Source organism: Rhinolophus sinicus, linkage group LG07 (genome assembly GCF_036562045.2).
Source record: "Rhinolophus sinicus isolate RSC01 linkage group LG07, ASM3656204v1, whole genome shotgun sequence".
NCBI lineage: Eukaryota > Metazoa > Chordata > Mammalia > Chiroptera > Rhinolophidae > Rhinolophus > Rhinolophus sinicus.
In genome coordinates, this window is record NC_133757.1 from 9,666,734 (window position 1) to 9,677,338 (window position 10,605).

The 10,605-nt window shown below is 48.7% G+C and overlaps 1 protein-coding gene across 4 annotated transcripts in view; it reads left to right on the forward strand.

Annotated features, from left to right (window-relative positions):
• RGS10 (regulator of G protein signaling 10) overlaps nt 1-9,890 on the forward strand; it is a 38,086-nt gene extending 28,196 nt beyond the window's left edge. For 2 of the 4 annotated variants that reach the window (XM_074338976.1, XM_019725280.2), the window contains one exon: nt 6,883-9,355. In XM_074338976.1, the coding sequence (XP_074195077.1) occupies nt 6,883-7,029 (147 nt within the window). In that variant the 3' untranslated portion in view covers nt 7,030-9,355. Of the gene's footprint in view, nt 1-2,453; nt 2,600-6,882 lie in introns of all 4 variants that reach the window. The other 2 variants (XM_074338977.1, XM_019725276.2) reach the window with 2 other exon arrangements.
• Nucleotides 9,891-10,605: the final 715 nt, after the last annotated feature.

The window sequence follows — 10,605 nt, forward strand, 5'->3', positions numbered from 1 at the left end:
CCCACCCACATGGCTCGGGACTCTGAGGAGGAAGACCCACCCAGGAACCCGCTATGCCAGCCAGTAGCTGTGAGTACACCCTATTGCTGAGTTCCTCAGGCTTCTGGACAAGTTAGCCTTAAAAATTATTTTTAATTGTCCAGTTACTACGTGTTCATTGTTAAGAGGAAGAAAAGAAAATTCACACAACCCAGCAGAGTGTGAAGTAAAAAGTGAAAGCCCCCAGGCCCTGGGGGCAACGCCCTGTGGCCATGTGTCCTTCCAGACCCTCGCCTGCCAGTTTCAGAATGGAACACTGAAATCTTCCCCGTGGCCTGCAGTTGTGTCACATGAAAAATTTAAAACAAAATTCTGCTCCTACAAGTTTCTCAGTGTCCGTTTACACAGCTTTTTTGCTCTGAAGCCTCTGGTTTGAGTAGGATAGTAAGGAGATTGGAGAAGATGGAAGGGTCGAGGTCATTGCAAACAGCAACTTGCGATCTTTGCTGTCTCGGAGGAGAAAAGAGAAGGCAGCAGGTTTGAGGCGGAGCAGGGAGCTCATTCTTCTCCCTTGACTCTTAGGGATCCCAATGCCTACACTTAAAGCAGATTGCCAATATTGCCAGGACGCCCTTACCCAGGCTTCGGGGTTTGTGCTAAGTCTGGTCTGGGGAGGTAGAGTGGAGGTGGCCTTCTCCACTGAAAAGGAAGCCTTCGACCTCTGATGCTTAAAAAAAAAAAAAATTTAAAAGACTTCAGTGAGATGTCAGAGCTCCCAGCCACATCCTTCACAGAGAAAGGAGCTATACATTGGGCCCCTTTTCGGCAGTGTTGTTTCTTTGAATTTCCCCAGAACCAAAAGAGTGAGAAACACTTCCTTTTTAGACATCAATAAGAAGGGTTGGACCAGCTGGTGAGGACCCAGAGCTGGGGGAGGGGCTGCCATGCCTCCTGGGTCATTTGAGGCTCAAGTCCCTCCCCCAACCCCATGTTTCTCCAAGTCTGCAGTGGTGACTGGAGCTGGGGATTCTGGATGCCTCTGTCTTGTGGATGCCAGCTGACATTCGTTCCCAAAGATCCAGTCCAGCCCAGAAACCAGCATTTTCCAACATACGCGTACAAAGCCAGAAAGGGCAAGTCGTCGGTCTTTGTTCAAATGGAAGGAAAGTTGGCTCCCCATTTCTACCACAGCTGTTTGCCTTATGAGAGGTGGGGTGGGAAAGACAGTATTTGAAAAAAATTTTTTAACTTTATAATGGTGTTTAGATATAGAAGGGGGGAGGGGATGAGAGCCAGAATAACATGTAACTCTCCTGATGGCAAAAGACAAACATAAAATACCTTCACCCTGTGTAGAAAGCATGTCATTCAGGCTTTGGATTGGAGTATAATGAACTCCAGGAAGAAGTAGACAAATTGCCACCACCCACTTGACAGCACCGGGCCCATTGGCCAGTGAGGGGATTTCACCCCAAGCAGGGGTCTCTGCCTCTGTCCATGTCTGGCCTCTTTCTGGAGTTCTGATCCCACCCTGTGACATCGTCCATCTCTGGTGGGCCTGTCCAGGAAGCAGCGGCACTGTCCAGGGCAACAGAAACTTCCGGTGGCCCACCCTGGCGCTTTGGGACAAGGGCTGACCTAAGCTATTTTGTCTTCTCACCTGCTCTCTGCCAGCTGCCCTCAGACCCTTTCCTGGATACACCCCATTCCCACTTTGGAAGAGAGGGAGATGGTTTTCAACTCTAGCGGGGGATGTCCCGGTTGGTGTCCTTTCCCAACAGGTTCTGTCGTCATGTCATAGCTTGAGGGCTGGAGGGCTGGAGGGCGAGGGACTTCCTTTCTTTGCATTTTCTGTCTGTCTGTGTGGGTATGAACGCATGCCTGTGGTCTAGGTGTGTGAGGAGAACACATTCTAGAACTGCGACGCAAAAATGGGAGTGCTTTCCACCTACTTTTAGCAATTTTCGTATAAAAACTAAACCCAGTTCTTGAAGCAAATATGAAGTCCCATTAATAAAACTTGCATTAAAGGATTTAATTTCCCTCCTTGTCCCCAGTTGAAATAGCATGGCGGAGGGTTTTGAAGAGAAGGGAAGATGTATGTTTAGTTTAGTTCTTTTAACGTCCTTATCTTCTGAGAAGTGTTAAAAGATTTATTAGGCTTGAAATGCGCTTAATTGAGAGAGTGTGGAGGGGTCTTCAAGGCTAGTTGTGCTTCTCATTTTCTGCAGGGATGAGCATGGTTCAGGGAGGGCGCCCTTTCCTGGAGCAGCAGTCTCGGAACATTCTTCTTAATAAGTTGGAGCACCACATGGAGATTTTCCCTTGCAGAAAGGCAGAACCCCATCAGTCACTGTCTGGGATCCGGAGATGGGGGCTGGGGGCGGGGGAGAGTGGGGGGTGGCGTCTTGGCTGTGTAATGACCCTGTGTAGCTGCACATGGCAGGAAGGCTCCTTTCACCTTTCTTCCCAAGAGTCCCACCTCCAGCTGCCTGCAGGACTGGCTCCCAAGGCAACGATGCCAAACCGTGTACAATCCAGGCATGCAGCTCACAGATGTGGGGCTGCCAAGCCCCGAAACCTGCTGAGCCACAGCTGTCTTGGCCAAAAAAAAGAGAAGGTATGGAATTCAACTGAGCTGCCAGCTTGAGTTTTCTGCCTCATCGGTGGCCTCGCTCTGGGAAGGACCGGCTGCCTTACAGCTCTGCTCAGAGGCTTCTGCCCACCTGGAGCCCCACCCCAGATTTGTTTCCATCTTCTTCTTTCTTCTTCCCTCCAGACAACGTGAGGCATGTTGGTCAGGTGACAGTCACAGTCCAGCCCCACTGAGGCCAATTCTCCCCATCAAGGAGTCCTGGTTTTATAGAAACCGTCTCATTTTCTGTGCTCAGGTAGGAGTGAGCTGAGATCAATAAGCCAACTGTGTTAGTTTCCAAGCGCTGTCATAACAAATGATCACAAACTGAGTTGCTTAACACGTTGCGTACGGATCACGAGAATCTTCACGAGGGATTTAAACCCCGCCGTACGCAACGTGTTAAAACAACAGAAATGTTTTCTGTCACAGCTCAGGAGGCCAGAAATCTGAAATCAAGGTGTCAAAACGGCTCTGCTCAGGCTCTAAGGAAGAAGCCTTCTTTGCCTCTGCCTGTAGCTTCTGGTGGCTGCTGCGTTCCTCGGCTCGTAGCTACATGACTCCAATCTCTGCCTGCGTCTGGTCATCACCTTCTTCTCCCTGTGTCTGTGTCTGTCTCCTTTTCTTATGAGGACACTATTCCTTGGATCTTGGGTGGACCCACCCTAACTCCCAGATGATGTCATCTCAAGGTCTTCAGCTAACCCTATTTCCAAATAAGGTCACGTTCTTAGGTTCCAGGTGGACATAAGTTTAGGGGGATACTGTTCAATCCACCACATTGACCTTTGGAGACATTTGGTTTCCATTTATACACACACACACACTCTTAAAGAATATATTTGGAATCATTGTCTTTAGATTCAGTGCATTTTAAATGTTGAGTGTTTAGTCATTTAATGTTCACATATGTTTTTCCATGCTGAACTCCTTTTGCAGACTGCATGGTTAATGACTGGCTGTTGGTCTGCATACGAAGGACAATATAGCTTAGTGGTTAGGAGTGCGGCCTCCGGAGCTAAACTGCCAACGTTTCTATCCTGCTTGTCTCTTTCTGTTCCGGGCTGAATCGCTTACCCACTCACCCCAGCCCCAATTCATATGTTGGAGTCCTAAGCCCCAGTAACTCAGAATGTGACTGTGTTTGGAGAGAGGGTCTCTAAATAGGTATTTAACATTAAATGAGGTCATTGGAGTGGGCCCTAATCCAATACGGTGTCCTTAAAGAAGAGGAGATTAGGACACAGACATACACAGAAGAAAGACCACGTGGGGACACTGTGGGGAAGACAGCCATCCACAAGCCTCAGAAGAAACCCACCCTGCGGACATCTTGATCTTGGGCTTCCAGCCTCCAGAACTGTGAGGGAAGACATATCTGTTGTTTTAAGCACTAGTCTGTGGTACTTGTTATGGCAGCCCGAGCTGGCTGATACACCAACCATTCTTCTGTGTAATCAGGGTTCTTGTAGGGTTCTGGTGAGGGTGAAATGAGGATTAACTGCTGTCTGACACATGGGCAGAAGGCACTTGCGGCACGTTGGTACTACCCAGATTCATTTCTCCAGCCTTCTGTTGTTGCATGTTGGGTGGCTTCTATTCTTTCCCTGGATGAACACTTATTGGACCCCAGTCATGGCCATTTGCCCTGTGATCAATAAGGCAGTGGTCAGCAGCTGGGTCCACTATCTTTGGCCACTTTCTTGGAAGAGATTTTTAGGACTGTTCTCTATCCTCTAAGTCGTCTTCACTGAGCATCTCCCCACAGGGTCCCTGTGACAGGAACACCCTATCACCATGTGCTCCTAGACCAGTGCCCAGGAGACCCTTTGCCAGTGGATATCAGGCAGCTCACAGCCCCAGAAATTAAGGCCATTGAGCGCGCCATTCCTTTTCTTTTGAAAATCGGTCCGGGCCTGATGGCTACAGCTGCCACCAGGTGACTCCGCAGCATCAGAAGATGCATTAGGAAGTGCGGGCTGCTGGAGAAGGGTGCCCCAGGCTGAAGGACTTCACGGGCACCTCACACCTGCTCACACAGGGAGTGGCCCTTAGGCTCCTGTTAAAAGTGTTCGTAGCTCCCTCCCCTCGAGCTTGCTGGCACCAGGAAGGAGCATCTCTTGGGATCTTCTGGAGGCTGAGAGGGTTCTGCCAGCCCCTGAGCGGCTCCCCAGCCTTCCCCTCCCTCCCCCGCCTCCTCTGGCCCGGGTGCCTCCAGCCCTGGCCTTTTTTCTTCTCCTCTTTGAAGTGTGAGCCTCAGAGCCACTACAGGCAAACAGGATGTTCCACTCCCACGCACAGAGGCTTCCGACGATAAGCCTGGGTCGAACCGCATCCTGCTGGTAGTGGTGGGTCCCATCTGCTGTGGACCTGGTGTGGGAGGGCTGGGTGCCGGGAGGGGCATCACAGACATGGCTCCATTAGTCACTCTCTGAGCATCCGTTGCAGACTAGGAACTAGGCGGGCATCTCAAAGTTCCCTGTGGGGCTCTCGTGCCTGGAAGGGCTGAATCATGCAGGTGGTGAGGGATGGTGACACCTGCTTGGCACATTCGTGGAAGGCCATGGAATGATAATGGCATTCCTCATCCCCTGACAATGATTTTTGTATTTTCTGAGACTTTTTTTTTTTTTTTAATGAATGATTTCTCCAAATCTTAGCACATTGGTCTAGGATGACAAGATTGCCACAAAATAGATAACTGCTGGGGGTTTAGGGAGGCCTGGCCTTTCTGAGCAGTTGGAGATCTTGGGCAAGACTGGGAGGGCGCTCAGGGAAGGGCAGGCAGTAGTTTAAGAATTGAAAGAAAACCCGAAGTCCTAAATCTTTCCCTGGGTTGTGGACTCTGCTGATAGCAAAATGATTGAGGCAGCTCTCCTATGGTTGAAGCCGTCTTGGGTAAATGAAGGTGTGAAACAGAAGGCTTCAGTTCTCCCGTCCCTCGGGCAGACATTCTGAGTCTTTAGACTCCATCAGACATTTAATTTACAAAATAGTTGGTGTGCGTGTTGGGAAAGGACAGATTTAAAAGATGTCAGGGTTTTACCACCCACTTGATAACTCCGCCTGGCAGTGAGTGACATTTTAGATACTTCTGGAACTTTCCACGCATTGAGCCCATGGTAGTGCAGTAGGTGAAGGCACCAGGTGCAGTGTGGATTTTCAGTCTGCAGAACGTCCTGAAAGTTCAGTCACAAGGTCTGAGAGAGAGATAAAGAGAGATTTCTCAAGAGGCTGTACCCATTGACAGCAGAAAATGCTTTCCTTTTTGCTTCTCCTTTCCTCGCCCCTTTTGTAGGGCAAAGGAGGAGGGTGGCATAGGGTCAGGTAGGAGTGGGAGAAAGGGGACGCTGGGAATAGGGACTGTGGCTAGAAGAGGGGACAACTCTTTGAAGACCTGCGGTGTGGCAGGTGGCAGATGTCTAATCCAGAGGGCTTCGGCTCCGTCCGGGGGTCCTCCTCTTGCACCTGACGAGCACACCTTAGACTCCTTTCTTTCCCAGAGAAGTGCTCCTGAGCCTGTGTGAGTTTGCATTCTGTAGCCAATTGCTATTTCTTTAATTAGGGCCCTGTTCCTGAAGCCTCTCCGGGCTAAGACTGTAGTTTCTCTTCTCTATCCTGCATTGAATCAGCTCCATTTTGTTTCTTAGCATAGGTTTGAGATCTTGGATGCCAGACTTCTGGGGGTCTTAATATTAGCATAATCGGACATGATGTGGCCTTTACAACATCCCGTTTATACAGGACTGGTTTCTATTTCACTTTCTCAGGTTCCTGGAGAAACACATCCCTGTATCATCTACCCAAATAAAGTGGAGATTCTTAAAGGACCTCTTGACACAAGGGTGTGAATCAGCATTGTGCGAATCTATACTTCTGTGGAAAATAAAGATAGATTTGTTCATGTGACTCTCTAAGCTATTATATTCCACTGAGATTATTTCATAAAGGCCAGGAACAGCCAGGAAATCTTCCTTGTCTAGGCCATGACTTCCCATGTTTCCCTGAAAATAAGACCTAACCAAAAAATAAGCATGATTTTTCAGGATGACATCCACTGAACATAAGCCCTAATGCGTCTTTTGGAGCAAAAATTAATATAAGACCTGGCCTTACTTTTGGGGAGACATGGTACTTTCTCTTTCTTTGAGTGTGTCTCGCATGTATTTGCATTCTTTGGCAACAATAGGCATTTAATAAATATTTGATAGGCTGCTTCACGGCCCGATGGGCCTCACCTTTCAGACTCTTTTTCTCTTTCCTCTTAGATCTTCAACCTCATGAAGTATGACAGCTACAGCCGCTTCTTGAAGTCTGACTTGTTTTTAAAACACAAGCGAACCGAAGAAGAGGGAGAAGAGTCACCCGATGCCCAAACTGCAGCTAAAAGAGCTTCAAGAATTTATAACACATGAGCCCCCCAAATGCTGGCAGGACTGGCAGCTTTTGGAAGCAAAGGAAATCACTCTCAGGACCATGCCGGGTTTAATCATTGCTTTGTTATCTGCAAGGACTGAAATGTACAAAACCCTTCCATGGGATATGTGTATTTTATTAACTGCTTGACCAGTAAGTTTTGCATGATGGCTAATCTTACATAAAAAAACAAATAGCTTTGAAGTTTTAGTTTACACGTATACACACAGACACACACATACAAGGCAGAAAGAGTCCTTAAACACTGGACACTGAGCATTTCATAGCTTGATTAAACTTCATGTGAGGCCACCAGGTGAAACTTATAGCCACCTCTGACCTTTTAAGTCTTGGCCCTGCCTCTGGGGAATGGGGCGTGCGTGTCCCCAGATTACTTGGCAAATCAGCTTGAGAATGTGTTCATCTGACAAACTCAGGCCACGGGGGGTACTGTCTGTCAGGTGCCTTTTGAGTTAAATTCTTCTCAAGAGCAAGTTCAATGCTGAGAAAAGAAAACGCATCAAGGACAGCCTCTGCAGATGTGGGAGCTGTGTGTGTCATCAGAGCATCATCATTCCTTGTGCATGGGTTGGTCCTGATTTTGCCCACAGTCAGTGACATTTCATGCAACACAAATACATACTTCATCTTGACAGAAACAAGACCTCAACCAGGAAGGAAGACAAATGGGATATTGTGCAGGGTCCCTGTAGCCATGCAAGGTGGTGTTGAATGGGATTGTGGCACATGGCCTGTGCCAATGCTGGCACTCATGCATGTCCCCTTCTCCCACAGCCCATCTGGCGACACATTGTAACCCTTTCTTCTCTGTGCGTACACTTTGCTAGGTTTGTTAATCTAGATTTGAGATTTCAACAAGAGGAAAGACATGCTGTCTCTGAAAGTCTCCTTTTGGGTGGAGAGACTGAAAGTGAAGTCCTGCTTGGCCCAGACTGACCAGCCAACCCAGGTCATCCCCTGTTAGAATTAAACCCACCAGAGCCCAAGGTCAGGCACAGTTCCCTTTGCTAATTGTTCCTGCCGTCTGCTTCTGCCAGATCTTCTCTAGCGTATCTGCCAAACCTTAAACTTCTGTTTGTACCAAGCAACCAGATGCTGTTGCTTACGAGCCTTCCGACCAACCCATTTGCAAAATTGCCTGATGTTGAGGGTGGCTGTGTAATTTACCAATCAAACCAGGGCACTTTTGAGAGCGAAGCTGGGTGAGTTTAATAATTACACTGGGATAACAGTGTCAGCTGATTCTGTTCCCGGTGAACCAGTTTACATGGTAACCCTACTGACGACCCTCCCCCTAGTGTGACCTCTTGGGCCATCCCCCAGATTCGCTAGCTTTGTCCATTCACTGTGGTAGAATGCTTCCTGCCCTTCCATCTTGGGCTTGGGGAAGGGATGGCATTTGGCAGGCCATTCGCTGCTGAGAAGCGTCATCTACTTGAGCATCCATCAGAAACAGCAATATTCAAGCCCTCAATAAGGGGTTCACCGCCTTCCCGCAGATGTCCTAGACTGACTTTCTCTCAGCCTGGGGAGAGAGAGTGATGCTGAGAATGATGCCCAACGGCCCTGTCATCCAAAAAAATTTAGTCCTTTAAGCAGCGTAGACATGCATTGACATTTTAAAAAGCAAATGCATTTTGAAGAGTAAGGATTAAAAACAGTGCACGGTCTCCAGGTCAACTTTGAGTTTACCAGCCAGAAAAGTGCAGGGATACAGACCACAACACTGTACCAATATAGACATAGGGTAATTTTGGGGCCCATGGAGCTGGGCAACCTGCTCAGTGCTGCCTTTGGGGTGGGCCTGTGCCAGTGGGTGGGCTGGAGCCCTCTTTCTGGCTTTCACCCTTTTCCCACTGGGTTCCGAGACCTTTGAGATGGCAGTCGCATTATTGGCCTGAGTTATCCTCATTGTCTATCAAAAGCAAAGTCTCTCACAAGCTGCCTGAAAAGCCCAATGCCAGTGTGCTGGTGAGCCACATACATTTAACCACAGCTGACACCTACCAGCGTGAGCTCACACCACTTTCCTCTCCTTGCTCCTGCCTGGCCGCCTCCATCAAGGCCAAGCAGAACTGAGGTGTGTGCAGAATTCAGCTTTCTGTGGCCATTGCAAAAGTGAGACTGAAGCATAGGGTTCCATGTAGCCAGATAGACACTCGACCCAGCTTTTCACTTCCGTCCCTATATCTGTCCATCCATTTATTGATTAGTATTTAAATTGTGTCTGCAGTGAGCTAGGAGGGACTGCGTTAGGTGCTGAGATTCAATGACAGTAAAGCAGCCATGATGATTCACGCTCCAGTGAGGTTTACAGGTGTTTTAAAATGTAGGTTTTATTATTATTCAGGTTTGGTGAGGCCAACAGATCAGCAGACAATTGCCATTGAAAAGAGAGTTTGGTCCAGTTCCTACGAGGAGGGGGCACGCCATGCCACCCAGGGCCACATGGGGAATCACCAGGACCAGTCAGGAGGCAGAGGGAGTGAGGGACAAATGTGAGCAAGACCCTTTACTGTGGTTCCCATGGGAAAGGAAAAGCAGGGTGAACAGGCTTAGGATTGGCTAGTCCGAATAATTTCTGTGGCTTCTGGGACATAGGTGTTGCCTCTAGTTGTCTGGTACCTGGCTCTGGGTGATGAGGGCAGGTGGCCCAGAATGTAAGAGCCTGGTAGAGGAAGTTGTGGGGGATCTGAGCTCTGGATTGGTTAGTTTGCATATGAAAGGCATGCTCTATTATCTCTAGGAATTGGCTGGCCCTGGGAGGGGCAGTCCCTTCAGCATCATCAAGGCCCCAGATGTCAAAGCATCAGAATAAAAAAGCATGCTTACTACAACAGTCTGCAGGGTCTCAAACGCTCCGCCTACAGGCCACATGTGTCATGTCTGGTGGGGCATGTGTTTCAAATCTTTCAATGCAAATGCCTTCAGCTGCTCAGGAGTGCAATCCCCAGTTAGCCGCACACCTCAACCTTCCCTATTGCCTTATAGCAGGCCACTCTCATATTTATGTTATCTGCTAGCCCCATAGTTTGTACCCTGATCTCCTATTTCCTTGTGCAGAGAGCATGGGCTGGGTGACATTTTCTTCAGTGACTTTGCAATCATTAATTGTACCTCCAAATCCACTTTGCTGAGCTGCCTGGCTTTCTATAAGTTGTGGTTCCCGTCCTCCCCACCATCCTGCACCATCCCGCCTTCTCAATCTCACTATTTCCTTCTCAGCCATAGCACGGATCACCTCACCCTTGCAGAGGACCTTACCAAGTGTTTCTTTCCCGTTGCCTCCTGCACAAAACCTTCAAAAGTGACAGAACAGCCATTTCTCCTATTGTCTGGATGGGAAGACTGACACCAATAACACGACTCACACAGGCTCACACTGGTGAGTGGTAGAGCCTGGCGAGGGAACCAAACCTGTTCCCTGATGCCAGCTCCCTTTTTGGTCCATCCCCTGCCTGGACAGGGCCCCAGAAAAGCCCAGGGCTGGGGGTGAATACTGACCTTTGGGTAAAGACGTGCACTTACTCACAAAACCGATATGCAATGAGTAC